General features: G+C 32.5%; 3 protein-coding genes and 1 pseudogene across 3 annotated transcripts; 3 read left to right on the top strand and 1 right to left on the bottom strand.

Annotated features, from left to right (window-relative positions):
• Positions 1-3,813: 3,813 nt before the first annotated feature.
• On the top strand, positions 3,814-8,896 carry LOC123225649 (annotated as a pseudogene).
• Positions 8,897-12,201: 3,305 nt separating this feature from the next.
• On the bottom strand, positions 12,202-17,370 carry LOC123225648. Its single transcript, XM_044649759.1, has 3 exons — positions 17,023-17,370; positions 14,081-14,373; positions 12,202-12,346 (listed from the first exon to the last, which is right to left on the bottom strand). Exons 1-3 carry the CDS (start codon positions 17,032-17,034, stop codon positions 12,202-12,204), a joined length of 450 nt encoding a protein of 149 aa, XP_044505694.1. The 5' UTR covers positions 17,035-17,370.
• Positions 17,371-22,431: 5,061 nt separating this feature from the next.
• On the top strand, positions 22,432-23,138 carry LOC123225855 (disease resistance protein RPV1-like). Its single transcript, XM_044650165.1, has one exon. It carries the CDS (start codon positions 22,545-22,547, stop codon positions 23,121-23,123), a length of 579 nt encoding a protein of 192 aa, XP_044506100.1. The 5' UTR covers positions 22,432-22,544; the 3' UTR covers positions 23,124-23,138.
• A 507-nt stretch (positions 23,139-23,645) lies between these two features.
• Positions 23,646-26,448, top strand: LOC123225851 (disease resistance protein RPP2B-like). Its single transcript, XM_044650160.1, has 2 exons — positions 23,646-24,584; positions 24,679-26,448. Exons 1-2 carry the CDS (start codon positions 24,105-24,107, stop codon positions 25,402-25,404), a joined length of 1,206 nt encoding a protein of 401 aa, XP_044506095.1. The 5' UTR covers positions 23,646-24,104; the 3' UTR covers positions 25,405-26,448.
• The last annotated feature ends 523 nt before the right edge of the window (positions 26,449-26,971 follow it).

Here is a 26,971-nt window from a genome sequence, read left to right as displayed (position 1 = left end):
GATTTGCTTTCCAGTGCCTTCCTCTGCACTTGCCTCTCTTCTTGCCTTCCCTCTTCCTTTCTTCTTCTTCACGTAAACTCGGGTCCTAACAGAATCCTTCTCTGTCTTCCTTGGCTTTGTGTGTATGTGACTGTTTGAGCCAAGGCATGTGTGAGGAAGAAAGATAGGAAGGGAGCAACTATGAGGGCGTACGGCAGCAACCTAGGAGGGATAAGTGTCAAGCAGCAGGAAAAAGTGAAGGCAACCAACCACTACTCACCCAGTGAAGGTGCAACAGGGAAGCAACTAAAACAGGGGACCACCAAGATACTGAATTCTGAGGAGGCAATCCGGGATTGGAGAGACAGTTGTGAGGAGAGAGGCAAGGATATGGGCCTGGTGAGGAAGGAAGAGAGGGCGGGCGGAAATTGAGAAGAAAAACTGAATGGGAGAGACCCAGCCTTTCAAATGCTGGATGAGTTGTTGAAGTCCTTTTTTTTTTGTTTCCAGTTAGTATGTAAAAAGAATCAAACAGTGTAAAAAGAACTGTTGTATTTCATTTCCAGAAAAATCACTCGATACACATTCTCAGTTAATTTCATCTCTGTTCTATACAATTTAATTTCACAATTACAATATTTCAATCTCTGGTACTTGTTCTGTGGTGTTGTGGTTTGTTGAATACTGGTGGAACTCAGCTTTTGATTCTTCTTCAGTACAGTAACTCTGGTAACTCCAAGTTTGTATCAACGTAGTATTAGAGCATGATGCGGATGGAATCGAGGGTTGAAGGATTGGAGACCGACATGACGATGGTAAAGGGCGGATTATAAGAGATGGGAGTGAAGACAGGGGAACTAAACTCAAGAATGGGAAATATGGAAACTGTTAAGGAGTTTTTATGTGACCTTAGGGAGTCAATGCTCAGTAAGAAAGGAGGTGATAAGGGTGGACATATAGGACTGAATGTTCCATATCAATCCCCATGATATGCAATAATCATAAAATGTTTTGGATATAAATCCACTAGTATTATTTAGCTATATTAATTTGATCGAATAATCTGAAAAATGTGTCTTTAATTTGATAATTTGTATTAACAATTTAACAAAAACAACAATTCGAGTTTGCAATAAATAAATATAAGACCATCATACAAATACATCAATTAAGATCATTAAATAATGAAATGGCTCACTTGGTGGATGAATGGGTATATGTCCCCTTGAATCTTTTGTAGGAATGTTAGAGTTGTTTAGTGCATGTCCATGTGAATTTTTAATAATTTTACGTATCATTTTAGATCTTGGGTAACCTACCTGCTTAGGGCTCGAGGGCGAGCTTTATTTAAGAGAGAATGGGGAGTGAATCGAAAGGCTTCCATTTCCGTTCTTGGTTTGGGGGCTTTCAAGATCCTCTCGATCTTATTCGTAGTTGGGGGGAAGGGGGAAAAAAAGTTACGTCAAAGCATAAAAACTTTTGAATCAGAGAACTTCTAGTTTGATACTACGTAGGATTCAATTACCTTTATGCTTATATAATATAATCCAGATGATAAAACGAGGCAATTTTTCTAGTAAATGCCTTCTTCTAGAGACATTGCCAGTTATACAGAGAAATTTTACACCATTTTCACTCATGGTTTCAATATGATAATCATTATTTCTTATATCATTAAAACTAAGTAGATTTCTTTGAATCTACTTGAATATAATACATCATTAATGTTTTTTAGTCCCACTTTTCAATAAAATTATAGCTTTATCAGAGTTTTCAATTAGATTTACTGATTCAGATATAGTATTTATTTTAGCTTCAATTGACGATAAAGTTAAGACAAATTTCTTTTCCTCAAGAATTGTGTGCATTGTTGTACTATCAATTAAATATATATCTCTATCATCAGTTTTTAAAGTCAACATTTAAATTTTGGAGTCTATATCCTTTCGTTTAAAAATTAAATTAGTTATAACATACACAAAATAGTGAAAAAAATGAGAATATGATAATAAAATACAAAATAATATTCATGATTCCAAAATAATTATATATGATGGATTCTAATTATAAAAATCATGGACATTCACATCACTAGTCAAGTACTCTATATTCTTATTTTTGAAAGAAGTATTGAAATATCAAGATTCATTATATCAACAGGATCTAAATCATTAATAAATTTGATTATATTTTTATAGATGTTTAATATAGATCCACCTAATGTTTGTGCGTACTACAAGTATGTGACCAATGACATTTATGATCATATCGATTGTTTTGTGGTTTACTTTGCATTATTCTTTATTTTGCTTCAGTCTTAATCCACTTCTAATGGTATGACTGAGATTTTCTATTATAACCATTTTCAAATCGAAATTATTTCATTCATGGCCTTACTCGTACCCATGATAACTACTTATGATAGTTGTGCTCACTTTATAGAACGATATAATGTTTGTGGGGGGGAGTTTGATGGTTTTTTATTAACAAACAAATATAATATTAATTCAAAATTTTCTTTTTCAATATTGCTACTATAGGAGCATATTATAAAAAAATAAAAGGTGGAGAATATTTTTCCTTCCACATAATTTCAGTCGAGGAAAAATTCTGAATATAGTAGAATTGTACCAAATAACAGAGTCATTGGAAGCATTATTGAATCTAATGTTCATATTTATCTTTTAAATTTCTTCACGAATCTAGTAGATCTATAATTATATCCACATATTTGGCTTGCAATTCTTCAGAGATATGATGCTGATAAAATAGTGGCATTAGATTTGTCTTTCTAGGAGATTTTATTTAATCACTTTTTCAAGACTCATAAATTCTAAATAGAAAATCGTGTAAAAAACTCAATATTATCTATCCAATTTTGGAAACTTTAGGTTCAAATATTATCTTATATTTATAGAACTTTTGATTTTGTAAACAACATATATAAATTAATCTTTAAAACTTTAAGTTCATATATTATCTCATATTTACAAAATAGCTAGTCTTATAGAAGAAATATTGTAATTAATTTTTAAAATTTTAGGTTCAGATATTATTTCATATTTACAAAACTTCTAGGTTTGTAAATAATATTAAGATATTATAGTATTTAAAACTTTAATTCTGATTATATTTTAGACTTCAAGTCTATACTTTTCACAATTTACACAAACTTCAAGTTGTAAATATGATATAGTTAATATAAAACAAATAAATATTTTGAAATTTTGATATAGTCAATATAAAACAAATAAAATTTGAATATAAATAAATATTCAAATGATATTCAGGACTTCAAGTACAAATTTATAATTTTGTAAACTTCGGATCTAGATTCATGATTTTGTAAACTTTAAGTTACAAATGATATTCAGGACTTCATGTTTAGATTCATGATTTTATAAACTTCAGGTCATAAATAATATTCAAGACTTTAAGTTTAGATTTATGATTTTGTAAACTTTGGATTGTAAATAAAATACAATTATAGTTTGCATTTATAAATATAAAATAATATAAAAATTAACATAACTACAATTTGTTTTTCACAAACGGAATATAATGGAATGATTAAATAGAATAATAATAATAATTAAAATAGCCATAATTTATGTTTTATAAATAGGATAATATCAAAATTAAAATACCCCTACTTGTATCATATAAATAAAACAATAATATAATTAAAAAATAAATAATATTAAAATATACTTGGGTTAACTGTATTGATAACGTATTATCAATTTTAATAACACGAAAGCAGAAACGAAAGAAAGATGAAATTCTTTCTGACAGTATCGGTATCTGTATACGAATACAAAGGGAGGGGATGTCCTAAGCAAGAAAAATCTTGCCTACTTCTTCCTCCAAGGCAATGAATGCATTAAATACAAAATTCCAAAATGTCTTCCACGTGACCAGTCATATTCTGATTCTCTCTCCCTCTTGTCTTCCACGTGACCAGTTACTGATTTTTCTTTCTTTTTGTTCCTTTGCTCGGTCATCTACACTTCTCAGCAACTTTGTGGTGACTGAAAATGGTCTGGGTTATCTTGATCTCGCTACTGCAAGAAAAAATTCAAGTTCATTTATCTCTTTCATGTAAATTAGGTTCTTGATTTATCCTTGTTAACTTTCTTGGTTTTCACTGTAGTGTGAATAGGGAGACTGGATTTTTTAGCTCCATCCAACAGACCATAGACCTGAAAATGACTTGCAAGGCTGAGATTCTTGCCGAGAATGGGGGGCAATTTGTTTGACTGATAGCTCAAAACTTCGTGGCGGGTGCTTGTGATAGCTCATCATCTATGTGAGTCAATGGTCTGGGTTATCTTGATCTCGCTAATTCAGGAAACAATACAAGTTCATTTATGTCTTTCATGTAAATCAGGTTCTTGATTTATCCTTGTTAATTTTTGCCTTGGTTTTCTCTGTAGTGTGAAGAGGGAGACCAGATGTTTTAGCTCTATTCGACATATCTGATGAAAGCCTCTCATCAGTTCCAGTTGATGGCTTCTTCTTGCAACATTCCAGAAGTAAAGTATGATGTTTTCCTTAGTTTTAGAGGTGTGGACACCCGGAATAATTTCACAAGCCATCTTGCTGCAGCTTTGTGTCGTAAAAAAATTCGAGCTTTCATTGATTACGAATTCGACAGAGGAGAAGAAATTTCACCATCTCTATTGAAGGCAATTGAACAGTCAAAGATTTCCGTTATCATTTTGTCAGAAAATTATGCCTCTTCCAGATGGTGTTTAGAAGAACTTGCAAAGATCCTTGACTGCAAACAAATGTTTCGACAGATGGTAATACCAATTTTCTATCACGTTGATCCATCACATGTAAGGAATCAAACTGGAGCTTTTGGGGATGGGTTTGTCGACCTCGAAAAGCGTTTTGAGGAGAGCTTAGATGTGCTACAGAGATGGAAGACTGCTTTGAAGGAAGTAGCTAATCTCTCTGGATGGACTGCAGATAGCAAAAAGTACATACGTATTTTACTTGTACTGTTTGAAAATATTTTACTTTGTTCTATATTTTTTAAGCCAACTAAGGAAAAGACATCTTTTATCAACTAACAAATTGGTTAGATCAACTATTTTGGAATGAAATATACGATATCTTTTTCTCTCTATTTATTCATACTAACTAATATTTTTTACCTTTTTAGGTGTGAATCTGAACTTATAGAAGAAACTATTGTGGATATATTAAAGAGACTAAACAAAATATCTCCAAGTGATCATAGTGACTTAATTGGAGTAGAATTTACCATCAAAGAAATTGAGTCTTTGTTGAAAATTGGGTCTAATGATGTTTGTATTGTGGGGATTTGGGGCCTTGGCGGAATAGGCAAGACATCTATTAGTCGTGCAATATTCAACAAATATTTGAGCTATTTTGAAGGTTCTTTCTTCGCTGAAAATGTTAGGGAAGAATCAGATAATCACAGGAGACTAACTGCCTTGCATCAAGAACTTCTTTCCAAAATATTAGAGGATAAATATGCCAACAAAAGATTCACCCTCACAAAAGAAAAACTTGCTTGTAAGAAGGTTCTCATTGTTTTTGATGATGTGACTTCTTTAAACCAAATAGAAAATTTAATTGGAGATCCCAAATGTTTAGGTTTAGGAAGTCGAATTATTATAACATCACGAGATAAACAAGTTCTTAATAATATTTGTGGGCCAGATAAGATATACAAGCTTGAGGGATTATTTTATCATGAAGCTTTTCAACTTTTTAGCCGTTATGCCTTTAGACATAATGGGGATACAATTGAAGAGTACATGGAGCAATAAAAAAGGATAGTAACATATGCTAGAGGTGTCCCATTAGCTCTGAAAGTTTTAGGCTCTTATCTATCAGGAAAGACAAAGCAAGAATGGGAAAGTGCACTGAATAAATTAGAAAGAAGTCCTCCTATGGATATCCAAAGTGTGTTGAAAATAAGCTTTGATAGCTTAGATTATGAAGAGAAGGAATTGTTCTTAGATATTGCATGCATCTTTAAAGGGGAAAATAGAGATCTTGTAATATGTGTCATAGATTCTTGTGGCTGCTCCACAGAGATTGGGTTAAGAGTTCTCATTGATAAGTCTCTTGTTATTGAATCATATGATAATAAGATAACAATGCATGATTTGCTTGAAGAAATGGGTAGAGAAATTGTTCGACAAGAATCTATTGAAGATCCTGGTAAACGCAGTCGCTTATTTCACCATAAAGACATATATCATGTTTTGACAAGAAATAAGGTGAGGAAAATGCATTGCTTATTCCTTTGTATGTTATATGTAAACTTGAAAAATACATTAACATTCATGTGTATCATTTCTTTTGTTGATTAGGGAACTGAAGCAATTAAAAACATATGTCTAGATGTGTCTCGAGTAGGAGAAATTCACTTAGCTCCTCATGCTTTTTCAAAGATGTCAAACCTAAAATATCTCAAAGTCTATAACTCGCACTATGGAAAGGGTTTTATTAAGCTGTATGGATTTCAAGACGCGGATTTTGAATTCCTTGAGCTAAAGTATCTCTCATGGCCTAGGTATGCATGGACATCATTGCCTTCGAAATTTCATCTAGAGAACCTTGTTGCACTTGAGATGCCTAGAAGCAACATTGAGCAACTTGGGTCTGGGGTCAAGGTATTTATATGTTATTATTTTTATGAAATTATAGCATGTTGTGAATTCAAGATAATATATATGCTAATTTCTCTGGTAAATCTTATTTGTTAAATTTCTTTTTCATTACAGGATATTGTAAATTTAAAACATATTAACCTTAGCCAATCCAAACATTTACTCAAATGTCCTGACTTTTCAATGGCCAAAAATCTTGAGACTTTAGATTTAAAAGGTTGTATAAGTTTGATTGAGATTCATTCATCTATTCAGTATCTCAATAAGCTTTCTATTTTAAATTTGACAAATTGCACAAGCCTTTGCAATATTCCATCAGGAATTTATTCAAAATCTTTGCGAAAAGTTCTTTTCACAGGTTGCTCAAATTTGGATACAGTGCCTAGTCTGTCACGTAATGTTGAAGTGTTAAGCTTAGATGGAACTGCAATTAGAGAATTGTCTTTGTCAATCGAGAATCTATCTAAGTTAGTGACTTTGAATCTTCATGGTTGTAAAAGGCTTGAGAGTCTTCCTAATGACATTGGTAAGTTGAAGTCTCTTGAACATTTGATTCTTGACGGTTGCTCAAGGCTTGAGAGTCTTCCTAGTGGCATTAGTGAGTTGAAGTCTCTTGAAAATCTAACTCTTCACAATTGCTCAAGGCTTAAGAGTCTTCCTAGTGGCATTAGTGAGTTGAAGTCTCTTAGAGAACTGACTCTTTGTGGTTGCTTAAGGCTTGAGAGCTTGCCAAGCAGTATTTTTAGTTTGAATGCTCTTAAAACTTTTGATCTCTCTGGTTGCTCGGGTCTTAAGATAGTTTCAAGCTTCCCATGTAACATTAAGTATTTATCTTTATGTAGAAGTGGGATACAAGAGCTACCCTCATCAATTCAGTATCTATCCAAACTAAAGAGATTGGATCTTACAAATTGTTGGAGCCTTGAGAGTCTTCCGAGCAACATCGGTAAGTTGGAGTCTCTTATGTATCTTAATCTCTCTGGTTGTTTGAAACTTAACATTTCAGAAGTTTTGTGTCAACTTGATGCTAAAGGTACTGGTATAAGGGAAGTACCACCATCCATAGTATGTTTGAATAACCTTGAGTGGTTATCTTTTGAGGGATATAAGGGTGAGGAACACGTGGGTTTGATATTGCCTTCTTTATCAGGTTTGCAACGACTCAAGTATCTAAATCTATCTAATTGTTGTATCACTGAGTTACCCAGCAGTCTTGGCCAATTAACCTCACTAAAAGAATTAAATATAGGCAGAAACAAATTTGAGAGCATACCGGCAAGCATCATAAAACTTTCTAATTTGATCAAACTTGATTTGTGCTACTGTGATGTGCTTAAATCCTTACCAGAGCTTCCATCGAGCATACTACAGATAGATGCACAGAATTGTAAATCACTTGAATTGTTATCTGGTTTATCGTCAACTGCATGGAGGCTTGGGCTTAAAGACATTAATTTCATCAATTGTTTAAAACTGGACCAGAGTGCCCTTAAAGACATTGCAAAACCTGTTCTACAAAATTTTCAGCGTAGAAAAATTGTATGTCAATTTCTCCTTTTATTTGTCTCTCTTTTCTTTTTTAAAAAAATAGATAACAAATCTTATAATTTCATACTTGATCTGAAGATTTCCACTGTACAGGAATCAAATGGTTACCTGGTGCTTTCAAATGACTATATATGTTTTCCTGGAAGTTCAATTCCAGAGTGGTTTGCCTTCCGAAGTAAGGGATCATTTATGGAACTATCACCGAGCTGTTTCAATGATGATGCAGTGAATTTTTCTTTTTGCTTTGTTATATCACTCCGAGACAATCATGATCCGCCCGAAGAGTTGATAGTTGACTATAAGGTGCAGTATGAAAACGCCAAAATGTATTGGAGATGTTGGCACGTTCGGTCGTCTATTGACTCAGACCACATATTCTTGGGATGCACGGATTATGGGTATTTGTCCGCTTGGTTTTCTATCAATAGTAAAGTTTTGTTTCAATTCTGTATTAAAGATAGGAAAGGTAGACGTCTTGAATGTTACGAGGTGAAAGAGTGTGGCGTCCTGTTCTACGTTCTACCGGAGGACCTAAAACAACAATATGATTTTCATAGATAAAATAGATTACATCAGCATCGCCACTTACAATTACCTCAAGTCAGTCTTTTGACTCCGTGATGTATGTGAAACAGGTTACAGGTGAAATTGAAATTGATATGCATGTAATTGAAGACAAAAGCATGTATAAAATCATTTGCTACAGATTAATTTTATTTTTGTGATATTAACATTCAAGTTTTTACAACATTTACTAATTATGTAGAATGCTAATAAATGAAAAACGTTTACTATGTTGTATCGAGAACAAATAACATAAATATATATGTAAATATATAAGATAAACATTAAGCACAAAATTACCGTAACTTCACACAAGCTTTTGTTCAAATACCTTACAAACGATAGTAAATAATCCAAAACTGACCAATTTTCTTCCAAACAATCACTCCCAGTTCCCACACAAAACAAACAAGCAAAATTCAAACAAGCTTAATCATATTTTAAAAATCTCTCTTTTGTCTTTGTAACTCCGTCTTCTTATTGTTCTATTTCTCTTTGTTTTCCAAAACTAAAAATTATTTTACCTCTAAGTCGTCGTTTTGCTGAGATGGGGAGAGATTTTCTCAGCTTGGCTTTAAAGACTTTGCCAATTACTGCGAAAGAAGAGGCACGTGACGAAGCTAAAAATTCAGGTATATTTATTCGTGTAAGTCACAAAATTTAAGTGATGTAAATTTTTCTTCATTTTCACCGTTGCCTTCTAACATTCCCTCTACTGACTTTCCTCTTCCTCATCACAACACTGATTTTGATTTTAGAACTAAGAACCCATAAAAAGAGGGAAAAGGCTTCGCTTTGTCTATAGAAGAAGCAAAGTTTACAGATCTTTGTATTATTTTCCATGGCAAATCACCCGAATTTAAGACATCATTTTCTTACATTTTAACCAGTATTTTCAGATCTTTTTATAAGCATAATATTTCAGAAAAGCCTTTAAGAAATATGAGAGCTTCTCAAAAATCGAATGCCAAGGTTCAGGTTAGTATATTTCAAAGACTTTGCCAGTTACTGTGAAAGAAGAGGCATGTGACGAAGCTAAGAATTCAGGTATATTTATTCGTGTAAGTCACAAAATTTAAGTGATGTATATTTTTCTTCATTTTCGCTGTAATCAAACAGAACTGCAAGGAAACATCAAAATTGATGTGGAAACTGCTTTTGTTAGTGTATTTTTAAACAAAACTAAACCTGAGAAAGCAAATATAGTATTTCTTCAAAATAATAAACAGAGGATGAAATTGGAGACCTGAATGAACAATTAAATATCAATTTGAAACAGAGGTGAAGAGAAGAAGGGTTGACAAAGCTGTAGCGAAAATGGTGAGAAGCGGCTACTCTATTTTGTCAGTGTTATTCAATAAAATTGGAAAGTTATTTCTGGTATAAAATTGTAAATTCTAATATATAAAGGCAGACATAATTGAAAATTCATTAAAACTTCCTGCTCAGTCGGCCACTGTGTTCTACCCTCTTACTAGTGGAGCATCACACGCCAAAAGACAAAAGTTGGCCTGATGAAATGTTTTTAGTTGCTTGATTCATACTTTTGAATATTCAACTAAATATTTAAATGATGTATTATTAGTTTAAAAAATATTATAATAATTTTTAAAAACAACATCTTTAATTTTTCTAATAGAAAAATTTTCAACATCACATGATATGTACAAATATGTTGTATTTAGTTTAGATAAAATATTGCATAATGACAGATTTCATAAAAGATTATTGGTTTTTTAAGTATAAATAATTATTATGTTTGATAAAATTTGATAAAAATTTATAGGTATAATTAATTATCATTTTTTGTTAGAGATAATAAAATTAAGATTATCGAAATCTTTTATTACTTAACAAATTAAACAAAGTAATATAAATAATAAAAGATAAATTATTATAGTAATCTTTAAATTCTTCAATCAAATGCCCCCATAATATATATAAATAATAATGCAATATTATCATATGATTAGAGAGTAATACAATCAGTACTAATAAATTATATAAACTTATTTATATAACTTGATGCGATATTATTTGATTGAGTGATTTTGAACTTACAAAAAAAAAAAAAAAACAATCATATCATCTAATCACAAACACTCATATATTTTTGTACTTTTTACATATAACTTTGTATAATTTGTTTATATCCATAGTATTATTTATGATTGGATATTTAATTTAAAATAATTTAATCACATAACAATAAAATACATGAAGTATTATTGAACTCCAATAAATAGGGTCCCCAATTTGTCCACAAACAATTCATTGTGTATAGATATTACTTTGTAATATGCGTCAATTAGTTTCCATAATAGTATTAGAATCACATGTCAAATCATGTATTGAAAACCTAATTTTGTGGATCATATATTTTATCGTATAATACATCTTTTAAAAATAAAAAGATGTATTAATTTGTATTGATAATATGTATCATATCGTATAATACACCCACCATATCTTACAGTTTTTGATATATCTTAAGATAAATATCGCTTACTATAGTGTATCTTATCGCATTGTACCATATGTATTATATTTTGTACTATACCAATAACTCTAGCTTCCATTACTTGATTTTCATTTATATTTTTGGTAATTGAAACTAGGGCTAGATTTGAGCGGAGCTCAAGCTCATAAGCTTGAAAATTTTGATACAAATTCATTAAAACGATATTGTTTTAAACAATACGCTTAAAAAAACATTATTCTAGTATTGAACTGAACTCAAGCTCAAACTCGAATCAAATGAGTCCAGTTCGAACACCTTTGAGATGAGCTAAGTTTGTGCTTAATTCCTTAAACACCTTTGAAACAAGTTAAACTCGAGCTTAACTCCACTGAAAAAAGCTTGAGTTCAAATTTGGTTTAGCTCGAATCCAACCCTAATTGAAAAAAACCTAAAGATGAATAAGTTCATAGTCATAGGATCATTCATGCCGAATTGAACCACCCCAATTGCTATAATGACAAGAAGTATAAGTACAAACTCACAAAAATAATACTATCTACATCCAATTTTAAAATTCAATTAAATACTAGAAGATATGTCATCATGTAATTGAGTGTTAGTATATATTTAATTTAAAATCATTTAATCAAGTGATGATACATCATCTATGTACAACATTGAATGCTCAAAACTGGGCATATATAGTTTTACTAAAACACACAAATGAACCGAAAATTACAATTACTAAATATTAATTAATATGAATTGAAGTTTTTTAACACCTACAAAGAAGCATGAGACTCGAATATAAAAAATTTCATGGTGAAAATCACATATAATAAAATTATGCATCCACACTTTTGAATACATGATGATATTGCATCTTGTTATTGAGTTATTTTAAATTAAGAATAAAAAAATATTTAATCATATAATTATATATAATATATGTACCCAATTATGTATTCAAAAGTTTATGCACATAACGTTGCCCAATCACATGATAGTGCAGGCATGGGGATTGTCATCGCTGAACAATGAAGCAACAGTTTCATCGGACGCCACAACGACTGAATAAACAGTAGGAGTGTGGAAGAATGAATGAGCAGCATTACTGGTTCCATGTGTATCATAATAATGGCTGACAATGTAGCTTGGATACTTGTAAAATGAAGCAAAATAAAAGTAGGGAAATTTTAAAAAATAGCCAAAATGCCCTCCCATTAAGCCAAAATGCCCAAAATCACTATTTCCAAGCCAAAATGCCCAAAATCACTGTTTCAAAAAAAAAAAATGCCTATGACTTTTTTTAAATACCGAAATTACCCTTTCCCTCATATTTATATAACTCTTCCACTCACTATAGGGTTTTAATAGAATTTTAGATAAATATTGGGGGTTTTTAGATATTTTACACTATAAAAGATTTTGATATTTATTTATTTATTTAAAACTTTTTCTAAAATGACAAAATTACCCCTCCCTTCATTTATATAACTCTTCTCACTCATTATAAGGTTACATGTAATTTAGAATAAATATGGGGGGTTTTTGGATATTTTACATTGTAAAGGCATTTTCATATTTATTAATATATTATATTACTTTTTCTAAAATGTCAAAAATACCCTTCCCCTCATCTATATAAACTCTTCTCACTCATTTTATTTCCACACACTTCTCATATCACTCAAACACTTACTCTCACTTTCATTTTTTTTGTTAACATCAATTAGTAGGGATTCGTTCGGACGAAGGAAGTTCGTATTTCTGAATTCGACTCGAAAAAATACTATTCATCAAAAAAAGGTATTTATGTCAATCTTATCCTAAAACTTCATTTTATTTGTTAAGTATAGTTTTTATGTCGTAATATGGGGGTTAAATGCAATATTTGACAAGTATTGGGGGTTAAATGTAATTTAGGATAAATATGAGGGGTTTTTGGATATTTTACATTGTAAAGGCATTTTCATATTTATTTATATATTTCATTACTTTTTCTAAAATGTCAAAAATACCCTTCCCCTCATCTATATAAACCCTCCTCACTCATTTTATTTCCACACTCTTCTCATATCACTCAAACACTTACTCTCACTTTCATTTTTTTTGTTAACATCAATTAGTAGGGATTCGTTCGTGCAATATACCAGGAACCAATCAATCCTCTTGGAAATCAATGTGATTGGTTACACTCACCGGAAGACAGAGTTATATTGCCCCCCGTCCTCGATAGTCGTCGTCCAGGTCGTCCAGCCAATAGAAATCGACGTCCATCACAAGGAGAAATTGTTACACAGAGGATTTGTAGTCGTTGTCATGAACCGGGGCATACACGAACCCAATGTAAATCCCCAGCACCGGTCCCGAGCTCTGCCCCCCAGCGTTCACAAACAAAAGGCAAAGGAACGAGATCTTGACATGCTGCTACTAAATTTTATTTTTTATATGATTCTTCATTGTTGTACTTCAGGTTTATGTAACCGATGTATTTTTATTATGTTTCAAATGTGTAATTGTATTGTCATTTGATGTAATAAATTTAGTGTTACTTTATTTCAGTATTACTTTATTTTCTCTAATTGTTTCAATTGTGTAAATATTTGAGTAATTATACGTTTTTATTGTTTTTTCATGACAAGATCAAGTAAAAAATGAACTCAAATACGATACACATCCATATATAATCACAAATAAAGTATATCATATACATATAAACATACAGTAAATATATACATCTACACATAGGAATAACGATAAATATACATCCGTGAGCTACTCGATACAATGAAAGTACAACTGCGTCGCTAATCGTCGACGCATAGAGGTAGACGAAAGCCCTGTCACCAACGCAAACTCGAATGGACTAAACCTCACATCAACCCCGCTAACCCTAAACCAAAACTCGTCTCTGGCAAAGGGTGGATGTAACTGTCGGAGTAAAAATGCATGAACCAATATCCCGCAGAATTTGGTTTCGGGTAAACGAAGGAAGGACCCGAAACACGTCCTCTCAAATGGTCGCAGCTGCTGAGGGGTCAATGTAGAAGAAATCCGGGATAATGCCGTACGCTGTGCACGAGATATCGCATCTGCCCGAAAGTGTCTGGACTCATCGGGAATGCGCAACTCGCTCTCAATCCGTCTTCTTTTGCGAGAAATATCCTGTAACAATCACGTAAAATTTTTTAGATATTCACAAAAATAAATTTGTAAACAAATGTATTAGTGAAAAAAACATATAAAGATGAGAAATATCAAATAATTAAAAAGGAAACGACAAAACTTAACAAATAAGAACAGAAATTCGAGTTCTATACGTTCAACTTCTGTGGAATGTTAACAATCGAAAAAGTTATCCTTAAATGACGGAAAATAGAAAAAACGAAACTGAAATTCATACTTTATAGGTTGAAATACCTTGAAGTGACGATAATCAGAAAATTGTTTGAAAGTTTTGAAAATACGAATCGATATATCCTAAAATGGTCAAATTTGAAAAACGGATGTGAAATTCAAATTCTATACGTTGAAGTACCTTAAAGTGACGATAATAAAAAATTCGTTCAGAGATCGTGAAAATACGAATCGATATAACCTAAAATGGTGAAATCTGAAAAAACGGAACTTAAATTCGAATTCTATACGTTGAAATACTTTAAAGTGACGATACTCAAAAAATCATTCGAAAATCGTGAAAATAAGAATCGATATATCCTAAAATGGTGAATATCGAAAAAACGGAACTGAAATTCGAATTCTAAACGTTGAAATTCCTTAAAGTGACGATAAGTGAAAAATCGTTCGGAGATCATGAAAATACGACTCGATATATTTCGAATTGGTGAAATTCGAAAAAACGGAGTTGCAATTCGAATTCCATACGTTAAAATACCTTAAAGTGACGATACTCAGAAAATCATTCGGAAATCGTGAAAATACGAATCGATATATCCTAAAATGGTGAATTTCGAAAAAACGAAACTGAAATTCGAATTCTAAACGTTAAAATACCTTAAAGTGACGATAATTGAAAAATCGTTCGGAGATCATGAAAAGACGATTCGATATATCCTGAAATTGTGAAATTCGAAAAAATGGAATTGCAATTCAAATTCGATACGTTGAAATACCTTAAAGTGACGATACTCAGAAAATTATTCAGAAATCGTGAAAATACGAATCGATATAACCTAAAATGGTGAAATCTGAAAAAACGGAACTGAAATTCGAATTCTATACGTTGAAATACTTTAAAGTGACGATACTCGAAAAATCATTCGAAAATCGTGAAAATACGAATCGATATATCATAAAATGGTGAATATCGAAAAAACGGAACTGAAATTCGAATTCTAAACGTTGAAATTCCTTAAAGTGACGATAAGTGAAAAATCGTTCGGAGCTCATGAAAATACGACTCGATATATTTCGAATTGGTGAAATTCGAAAAAACGGAGTTGCAATTCGAATTCCATACGTTAAAATACCTTAAAGTGACAATACTCAGAAATTCATTCGGAAATCGTGAAAATACGAATCGATATATCCTAAAATGGTGAATTTCGAAAAAACGAAACTGAAATTCGAATTCTAAACGTTAAAATACCTTAAAGTGACGATAATTGAAAAATCGTTCGGAGATCATGAAAAGACGATTCGATATATCCTGAAATTGTGAAATTCGAAAAAATGGAATTGCAATTCGAATTCGATACGTTGAAATACCTTAAAGTGACGATACTCAGAAAATTATTCAGAAATCGTGAAAATACGAATCGATATAACCTAAAATGGTGAAATCTGAAAAAACGGAACTGAAATTCGAATTCTATACGTTGAAATACTTTAAAGTGACGATACTCGAAAAATCATTCGAAAATCGTGAAAATACGAATCGATATATCATAAAATGGTGAATATCGAAAAAACGGAACTGAAATTCGAATTCTAAACGTTGAAATTCCTTAAAGTGACGATAAGTGAAAAATCGTTCGGAGCTCATGAAAATACGACTCGATATATTTCGAATTGGTGAAATTCGAAAAAACGGAGTTGCAATTCGAATTCCATACGTTAAAATACCTTAAAGTGACAATACTCATAAATTCATTCGGAAATCGTGAAAATACGAATCGATATAACCTAAAATGGTGAAATCCAAAAAAACGGAACTGAAATTCGAATTCAGAAAAACGAAACTGAAATGACGTCGTTACATCATAAGTTGTGTCAAAAAACAGCAAAATTTGAAAACTCGAATTTGAAATTTGAAAAATACATATAGAAAAACCTAAAACAGAAAAAACGGATATAAAATTCGAAAACTACCCGATCAGAAACCGTGGATGAGAAAAATCTCAATTTAACCCCAAATGAAAATTCTTTAATTAAAAGGTCCAATGTTACATCCAAAATTTCCATAAAACCCCATTTCTTGTAATGAATCTCATCCAGCTCTCCAAGATTTTAAAAAACCCAATTTACCCCCCAACTAATAGGAAACAGGCGCTGCCGTGGGAAATCACGTTCTGCCGTGGGAAATTCCGTTCCCACGGCAGACTGCCGATCAACATTTCAGCCAATTTCGGCCAATTTTTGGTCGTTTTGACCTCCGATTTTTGCATAAATCAAATCCACACATTCTATAACATAAAACCCCTCAATCAATTCAACAAAAACAACCAAAAATCCAAACATTTCAAGCAATATTCAAAGCGTAAACCCTAGAATTTCAAACCCAAAATTCTCAATCAAATCTCAATTATATCAGCAATAAATTGATCCAAACAAGATTACGGGAGATATACTAACCTTCTTTGCCATTTTCGGTTGCCGGGAAGCTCCAAAATCGACGGAAATGACGTTGCCGTGGGATTGACGTGGGAGGAGGAAAATTTTTGCGATTTTTCGTGGAATGCACAGTAAAATCAGAGCTGCCGTGGGAAATTTTGCTTTGTATATAAAGGGGGGCAGGTTCGTAATTTTGCTTTTCCCACGACAACCTGCGAAATTACAAAAAAACCCGACGTGGGATAATGATTTCCCCGACACCCCAATGTTTTAAAAAAGCCAGTTTACACCCCCACAACCCATTGTTCATTCAACTGCCGTGGGAGAATTCGTCCTGCCGTGGGAAATTCCGTTCCCACGGCAGCTGCCGTTCCATTTGGCAGCCAATTTCGGCCAATTTTTGGTCGTTTCGACCTCCGATTTTCACATAAATCAAATCTACATATTGTATAATATAAAAACCCTCAATCAATTCAACAAAAACAACCAAAAATTGAAACATTTTAAGCATTATTCAAACCGTAAACCCTAAAATTTCAAACCCAAAATTCTCAATCAAATCGCAATAATATGAGTTATAACTTGATCCAAACAAGATTACGGGAGATGTGATAACATTAATTTCCATTTTCGGTTACCGGAAAGCAAGAAAATTGGCGGAAATGACGTTCGCCGTGGGATGGCCGTGGGATGTGGAAAAAATTCGAATTTTCTTTGAATTGCACAGTGAAAATTTGCTGTGTTTATATATGGGGGCAGTTTCGTCATTTCACAAAACATGGGCATTTTTGCTTAAACCTGAATTTTTTGGGCAATTTCGCTTAGACCCCTTTAATTTTGCCTAGTTTTTAAAATTTCCCATAAAAGTATCCTGAAAATGGCCATGGCTCTGCTGCTTTCAACACCTTCCTTTCCTACACTCCAAACCCTCTTACCGTAATCTTTTGCATCTCCATTTCTATCTCCACTTCTTCAACTCCTGGAAAAAAATATCACAACCCAAAATTGAATCCATGAATCTTAAGGTCCATCCAGGCAGGGGTGGATACAAATCGAGCCGAGCCTGAACACCCTTGGCTCAAATATGGTTCGAATGAAAAAAAATTTGAATGAAATTTGGTTTGAGTTTGTCAAACCAAAATTAAGAGTGATTCGAGTTTCATTTGAGTTTATGGTTCGAATCAAAGGCTTGGATTTGCAGTTGGATTCATTCTTTGAATTTGTAACTCATTTCCAAATGAAAAAATTATGTGTACATACTTTTGGTGCACAATTTGTATATATCGATAATGTGTCATCATGTAATTAAATGATTTTGAATTAAAGATGAAGTAACATCTAATTACATGAAGACAAGTCCTCTGTGTATCTAAATTATGTACAAAAAATATGTACACATAATATTGCTTTTGATAAAAGGACATTGTTTTATCTAATAATGACAAAACAATATTATTTTAACAATTACTTCAGATAATTAAAATCGAAACATGAGTCAATTTTGAACCAATTTGAGTCATTTACTGGACTTATGATCCAGATCAAACTGAACTTTCTGTAACTTGAGTTTAGTTTGGTTTTAAAAATGAACTAAACCTTCTTACTCAAATTTAGCTTGAATTTGAATTAAACCGTTTTTCAAGTCCAAGCTAGTTTTGTTCAGGTCCAGCCCTACATTTAGGCCTTTATTGGCACTAAAAACAAAGTTAAGGCTCAATCTCCGCTTGGATGAACCCATTTTTCTGCTTAAAGAAACAAGACAAGATTTTAAGCCATACCTTTGAGCTTGAAGAGGGCTTTCTTTATCTAGGAAGCACAGCCTTCGCAGTCCAGGTTTGGAACTCTGACCTCCACCATCTGAAAATGACATGCATTGTTAAAATCCCATTTCCAGAATGGCTCTTTTAGTGAGTTTTACATGCAAAGAAAGAGAGAAGAAACTTACAGACATGGCTACTACTAGGAGTTTGAGCTTAAGCTTTTCAACAATGGCGAAACTGGTTGGCAGGTGACAAAATAGTAGATAAAAGAAGTAGTTTTACGTATCAGTATTTAATGCAATTAATTGAGGCTCCTCCCTACAGAAGGTTTTGTAATGAGGAAAGGGTCAGAAGGCTGAAGGCTTTTAAGCCCCTCGGGTTCTGAAATTTGAAAGCATGAAAGAGTTGTTCACGCGCGAGACATTATGCCCAAACCACAAAATACACAATGTTTGTCAACGCATCAATATGCTTCGGTTTATTCATGCCATGCTTGTAGTTAAATGATTTGGGGTGGTGGAAGGGGGGAGTGGGGTAAATTACATGTTCCCACCCAAAGTTTGGCTTGAAAACATTTTTCCACTCCTTTGTAGTATAAATAACATTTTTTTCATTTAAAATCAATCTTCTTAATAATAAATTAACTGTGTAAGGTCAAAATAATAATTTTATCATCTATAAATTTTGAAAAAAAAATGTTAAAATGACTATATTATTATTAGCCCCATCTGTTCTAAACACATGATTTAACTTTTATTAAGTTTGAAATATTGCATTTATACACCTGAAACCTTAGCCACCATTCAACTATAATTTTACCATCACTGTTGATGAAGACAACATTAGATGAGATGGAAACAACGATACCATAGAGGCAATGAGCTAGAGATTGATAGATCAAGACTAAAAATGTCTGTGGAAGGTATATTAGTATCAAATATGAATCATCAAAAATAAGATTATCAGCTCATTTTAGAGGAAAATGATTTTAATGTAAATTTTATATTTTAAATGACTTCTTTAGATTTTTGTTAATTTAGTGTTCATAATTCATTTTGTTTACATAGTTTAATTTTTTTTTTTTTGGGCAAGAAAATGTTATGTATGTCGTCAAAGAATTAAAAAGTATGTTAATGGTAAACCTTGGATGGGAAAATGTAATTTAATCAATGATATTATCACCTTTGAATATAGCATTCTTCATTTTTTTGTTATTAATTATAACCTAAAAAATGTTTTGAAAGTTTGATTTGAGTGCACATACACATCGAACTCATTTATGCTTTGTTAAGATGAGATTTTCAAAGGAGCAATATTATTTGTATTTTTAATTTAAAATCATTAAATCATATAGTAACACGTCATGTTTGATACCAAATTTGAAACTTATTGTATATGCAAATAATTTTATTATTTGTAGAAGGGTGTTACAATTAATTATAGTTTTTTATTTTTTAAATGATATTTTTGGTTGAAGAAGAATATGAGAGTGCGTCAGAAGTTTTTTTTTTTTTTTGGCTCAATTACATTGAAACAATGTTTTGTGCACCCAATTTTGAATATTGAGTTGGATTTATGTTATCAAGTAATTCAATGTTATTTTACCCTTAATTTATAATTACTTAATTATATAATAATATATTATCTATTAATCTAACTGATTTGTCAAAACTGAATACGCTTAGTTTTATTCACGCATACAAAGTAAGGTTTTTCAAGTTAAAAACAAAATCTAAAGATTTTAATAGTGTAACAGAACACATTAATAAAAGTATATTTTAACTGGTTAATTAATTAATAGATAATAATTAATTAACTTACTAAAAAAAGAGGAATATTAGGGTTAAAAAAAAAAGAAACGGATCCAATTCCTGAAGAAAAACGCGGTCCCGCCGTCAATCGCCGTCAAGCAAAACGCAAAATCCATCTTTCTTTAGTTTCCCGTTCCGCTCCGTCTGTGTGTTTCCCCTCTTTGTTTTCAGCAACTAGGAAACTGCAGATTTTGTCATGTAAACATGCAAAATTACAAAAATAACCTTTCTTTTTTATATTTATAATATATTAAAATAATATATATAAACAGTAAAATTGGACGCAACACATGACGCAATTGTTTTAAGGGTCATGGTCAAGATATAAATAGGTACCACGTATGAGGTATGTGAGTTGATAATGTCCCATCAATAATCAAATAGTAGAGATGTTGTCGAAGTCAACAATTGCGTCAATAAACAATGCTACTATATTTAGGTTTAATTTGAATTATTCAAGTCCAAAATCCTATTTAAAGATTTAATTCCTTTTTATAAACGAGTGAAATTCAGAGTAATCCTAAGTTGATTTAGACTGAATTAAAAATTTTAATTATTTTTTAATTAAATTTCAAACTATTGCCTACAAAGTTTTCATTGACTCTACGTTGACTTGACTGTAAATGGTATTTTCTATAAATAAACAAGGTGAAAGACAAAGACAAATAATCTCAAATGAAAATAATGTCTTTGTCTCAAATTAAGATACTTCAAACAAAAATGTTTTTCTTTGTTAAAGGGAAGAGTTTGAGACTACACGAAGAATACAAAACTTAAAAGAGAAAACCTTCAAAAGTCCCAAAAGACATAAACAAGTGAGACTACACAAAGAGAGAATTTCTTAATTAGGCTCTTGATTTTTTCTTTTCTTTACTTCTTCTACCAAAAAAAATCTTCATCAGCTCTCTTATCTATAGGTCAATTTTAATCTTGTTATAAATCATGTGATTGTCAATAAATTTGATGAGTTTTGACTCTACATAAATGCCTAAGGGTGGATTCAAGTCAGGCTACACCGAGTTTAAACACCCTTTAGCCCAAATTCAATTTGAATTAAAAATAGTTTGGTTCAAGTTTGTCAATTCAAAATTAAGTTTGACTCGAGTTTGGCTCAAATAAAAATAATTCAACTTAATTTGATTTGAGTTTGGCTCAAATTTGTAATTCAAATCAATAGCTCAAATTTATAGCTCGGCTCAGTTTGAATTAATGGTTTGAATGTATGACTTGGATTTGTGGCTCAAGTTTGTGGTTTATTGACAAAATGACATCATTTTACCCAAATAATATTCAAAATTTTTCATTTGAACTGAATCGAGCCATGAATTCAAACTACAAAATTTGAGCTGATTCGAGTTATAAATTCAAGCTAAATCAATCCACGAATTCTAATCACTAATTTGAGCCTTGAATTTGAACCGGATTCCTATCGAATCGAATCAAACATCTTTTGGCTCGAGTTTAGCTCGAATTAAAAAACGAGCTAAATCTTTTTATTCGAGTTTGGCCTGAATTTAAATCAAACAAATTTGAACTAAATTAAATTGAGTTGAATTAGTTTTTGTGGTCGAATGAATTCGAATCATATTCAAGCCTAAATGACTCCCTTAATTGACATCTATCACTTTTAAAAAACTGGGCATTAACTTCATAAAGATTTGTGGGAAAAGCAATTATTTTGCCACCAATTTTGAGTAATAAAAACTTTTACTTTTAAATATTATTAATTAAATTTGCCAACTTCACATACGTTCGGCAAGATTAAGTCAAGCCAATAAAGAGAAATGACGGAGCATCCAATGCATTGTCCAAGAAACGACGGGGCACCCAATGCATCCAATACAGTAAAAATTTTATATAAAGTTATCCTTGTTAACTTCTGTCTTGGTTTTCTCTGTAGTGTGAAGAGGAAGACCGGATTTTTTAGCTTTATCCGACAGATCTGATCAAAGCCTCTCATCAGTTCCAGTTGATGGCTTCTTCTTGCAACATTCCAGAAGTAAAGTATGATGTTTTCCTTAGTTTTAGAGGCGAGGACACCCGGAATAATTTTACAAGCCATCTTAATGCAGCTTTGTGTCGTAAAAAGATTCAAACTTTCATCGATGACGAACTCGAGAGAGGAGAAGAAATTTCACCATCTCTATTGAAGGCAATTGAACATTCAAAGATTTCCGTTATCATTTTGTCAGAAAACTATGCCTCTTCCAAATGGTGTTTAGAAGAACTTGCAAAGAGCCTTGAATGCAAAAAGATGGTAATACCAATTTTCTATCACGTCGATCCATCACATGTAAGGAATCAAACTGGAGCTTTTGGAGATGCATTTGCCGCACTCGAAAAGCGTTTTGAGGATAGGTTAGATGTGCTACAGATATGGAAGACTGCTTTGAAGGAAGTAGCCAATCTCTCTAGATGGACTACAGATGGCAAGAAGTACGTATGTCTTTTACTTGTTCTCTTTGAAAATATTTTACTTTGTGCTATATTTTCTAAGTCAACCAAGCAAAAGAAATATAATTTTATTTGGAGAAACTTAATGGAGAAGTGACATATCTTTGATCAAGTAACAAATTCGTTAGATCAGCTATTGGAATGAAATATCTGATATCTTTCTCTCTCTGATTTATTTACACTAACTAATGTTTTTTAATCTTTTTAGGTCTGAATCTAAACTCATAGAAGAAATTGTTATAGATATATTAAAGAGACTAACAAAAATGTCTCCAAGTGATTACAGCGATCTAATTGGAGTAGATTCTGTCATCAAAGAAATTGAGTCTTTGCTGGAAATTGGGTCCAATGATGTTTGTATTGTGGGGATTTGGGGCCTGGTGGAATAGGCAAAACATCTATTAGTCGTGCAATATTCAACAAATATTCAAGCTATTTTGAAGATTCTTTCTTCGCTGAAAATGTTAGGGAAGAATCAGATAATTGCAAGAGACTAATTGTCTTGCGTGAAGAACTTCTTTGCAAAATATTAGAGGATAGATATGTCAATCTAGGACTCACCCACACAAAAGAAAGACTTGCTCGTAAGAAGGTTCTCATTGTTTTTTATGATGTGAATTCAAGATATTCTATGGTAAATCTTATTTGTTTAATTTATTTTTCATTACAGAATATTGTAAATTTAAAACATATTAATCTCCGTGGATCCAAGCATTTATTCAAATGTCCTGACCTTTCATTGGCAAAAAATCTTCAGACTCTGGAGTTAGATGGCTGCTCAAATTTGGATACGGTACCAAGTATCTCATGTAATGTTGAAGTGTTATTATTAGGTGGAACTGCAATTAGAGAATTGCCTTCGTCAATTGAGAGTCTATCTAAATTATATCTTTTGGCTATTGACAATTGTACAAGGCTTGAGAGTCTTCCTAGCGGCATGTGTTAGTTGAAGTCTCTTCAACAACTTTATCTCAGTGGTTGTTTGAAACTTAATAGTTTGCCTGATGAGAAAGGAAAATTAGAAGCTTTGAATACACCTGAAGTTCGTTTTACTGGTATAAGGGAATTACTACCATCCATGGTATGTTTGAAAAAACTCAAAGGCCTCACTTTGAGGGGATATAATTTTAAGGAATGCGTGGATTTGATGTTGTCTTGTTTATCAGGTTTTCAATTTCTCTCAGGTCTAGATCTATCTAATTGTTGTATCACTGAGTTACCCAGCAGTCTTGGCGAACTAACCTCACTACAGAGTTTAAACATAGGTTTCAACAAATTTAAGAGCATACCGGCAAGCATCATAAATCTTTCTAAATTGTCCTGGCTTAATGTACGCGGCTGTGATGTGCTTAAATCCTTTCCAGAGCTTCCATCGAGCCTCAAATATTTATATGCATATGATTGTTATTCACTTGAATTATTGTCTAGTTTACCAATTTCATGGTCAACTGCATGGGGGCTTGAGGAAGTTAATTTCAGCAATTGTTTTAAACTGGACCAGAGTGTCCTAGAAGGCATTGTGAAATCTGCTCCACAAAATATTCAGCCAAGTGCAACTGTATGTCAATTTCTCCTTTTATTTGTCTTTTCTTTTTTTATAAATAACAAATCTTATAATTTTGATACTTGATCTGAAGATTTTCACTGTACAGGAATCATTTGGTTACGGTACAAATGGAAAATGGATATTATATCCTGGAAGTTCAATCCCTCAGTGGTTTACCTTCCAAAGTAAGGGATCATTTATAAAGTTGCTACCGGGCGGTTTAAATGGTGACCTAGTAGGTTTACTTTTCTGCATTGTTATATCACCCCGAGACCATCATGATGAGGTGAAAGACTTCAACGTTAAATACGAGTTGCATCTAAAATCAGATGGTGGGCAATATGCGCAAAAGGCCGAGGGTTCTTGGAACGTTATGGAGACTCCAGACTCAGACCACATATTCTTGGGTTACGAAGCTTCTTGGTCTGCCCAATTCTGTTTCAATAGTGAAGTTTTGTTTCAATTCTATATTGAAGATGAGGATTTTAGACGTCTTGAATGTTACGAAGTGAAAGAGTGTGGTGTCAATGTTCTACTCTACCTTCAAACTAGTAGTGGACCAATGAAAGAATCTGTCACAAGTTTCAGCTCTGAGGAAAATAAAGAGGATCAACAACACGCTGAAAGATTGGAGTTTAGGCAAATAACCAAGCAAGCACAGAAAAGCAGAATGAGAGTTTCAGCGTTTCGGAAATGGTTTGGTTTCCGAAAGGCCCCAAAAATGTTACAAAACCTTTCAGAGGCGTTTCGACAATTTAAGAAAGATAGAAAACGCGTTGCAGAATCTCGACAATTTGAGAACAAAAGGAAACGCGTTTCAGAATTGATATAAAGTAAATCCCCTCTCTTTCGTTGCTGGTTTCTGTAGGTTCTGCTCTCTTGGGTTTTATGTATTGCTTGTGGCGATTCCAGTTCTGGATGCTGTGGAGAGCTGTATCGTTGTCTGCTGTGTGATCTCCTTACTGTTGCATTGGTGTTGCTGGGTTTTGTCAAGTCATCTGTGTCAATGTCCTCCTGCTCTGCCTCCGCTCTGCTCTATTGGTGCTGTCTGGGGGCATTCAGCTTGCTGCTCTGCCTCTGCTGGTGCTGTATCAATGTCCTTACTGCTGTATGATCTCCTTACTGTTGGTGCTGTCTGGAAGCTTTCTGCTTGCTGTGGTGCTGGTGTAGCAGCTGTGAATATGTCATTTTTTCTGGTGTTGCTCCTCGGTTCAACTTGATGCAATGGAAGTTGCAGTTGTTGTGGTATTGAATGCGTTGTGCTGTTTCTGCTGGTGCTTGTTCTGCTGGTGCTCGCTTTCCCTGTTGGATGCTGACTCTGTGTTGAGGGAAGGCTCTGAAAGCTGGAAGTTTCTGCATTGTCGTGTCTGTTGTGGTGCATTAACCTTGGTCACTCTCTGAGCCTGCTAGACAGTCTGCTGTTCGGGCTATCCAGAGTCTTGTAGCCTGCTGTTTTGCCTATTCTGGATCTGGCTGAGTATGGCTGCTGATTCTGGAATGGTGCTGCAGAATTTGGTTGTGTATGGTTGTTGGAAGTGCTACAAATTGCTGGCTATTCCTTGTTGGCTGTTCAAGAGTTTTGGAAATGCTGCGTGCTGCTTCCTGCTTCCCGTTTAATGTTCTTGCAGGGGTGGAGCTAAGGGGGTTGCTGTTCCTCAAGAGCTTGGCTCATAGGTTTGTTCCTGCTGCAATGGCTCTGCTTTCAATAGCTATTGGGGCTGCCTTTGGGATCTGCAGGGTGATAATTCTGATGTAGTGCCATGTACATTTCCTTTAGTTTGTGTTTCTCCATTTTGGTTGCTGGTTTCCCATGAGTCTCAGGGTTTATGACTTATTGTTCATTTGAGATTTGTGTAGCATGGGCATAAGTTGGTTCTCTACACTAGTGTTCAATGATTATTATGTTTGATAAAAATTAATTAAAATTGATAGATATAAATAATTATAATGTTTGATTAGAAATAATAAAAACATAGTAAGATATTATTTTACTTAAATGTCTTTAAATATAATTATATTAAAATATTTTTTATGTTTTTTATTATATTAATTGTAAATGAAAGTATTTTTGTCCTAAAAAAATTAAATACTAAAGATATAATTATAATAAAATTAAAATTACGTAATATTTTAATATCTAAAGTGAAAATAGTAATCAGATTATCTCTTATATTAACTGTCACACCATCATTGATAATAGAAGAATACTAAAATTTTTTTTAATTGATAAACCAAATAAATTAATAAACAATATATTACTAAATTAATATTTAAATACTCCAACCAAACATCATTATTAGAGAGTAATACAACAAGTATAAACAAATTATACAAACTTATTTATATAACTTAATGTGATATCATTTGATTGCATAATTTTGAATTGAGAAAAAAAAAGT

This window comes from Mangifera indica, chromosome 9 (assembly GCF_011075055.1).
Source record: "Mangifera indica cultivar Alphonso chromosome 9, CATAS_Mindica_2.1, whole genome shotgun sequence".
Classification (NCBI taxonomy): domain Eukaryota; kingdom Viridiplantae; phylum Streptophyta; class Magnoliopsida; order Sapindales; family Anacardiaceae; genus Mangifera; species Mangifera indica.
Note: the sequence above shows the minus strand (reverse complement) of the source record. Positions and strands in the feature narration are given on the sequence as shown.

Bases quoted from the DNA above. Each gene is read 5' to 3' on its own strand.
- LOC123225648 (XM_044649759.1), bottom strand. The intron at 12,347-14,080 runs GTTTAGTCCATT...CTACATTGTCAG, and splicing joins GTTAGCGGGGTTGATGTGAG to CCATTATTATGATACACATG.
- LOC123225855 (XM_044650165.1), top strand. From the start codon at position 22,545: ATGGCTTCTTCTTGCAACATTCCAGAAGTAAAGTATGATGTTTTCCTT.
- LOC123225851 (XM_044650160.1), top strand. From the start codon at position 24,105: ATGGTATGTTTGAAAAAACTCAAAGGCCTCACTTTGAGGGGATATAAT. The intron at 24,585-24,678 runs GTATGTCAATTT...TTCACTGTACAG, and splicing joins ATATTCAGCCAAGTGCAACT to GAATCATTTGGTTACGGTAC.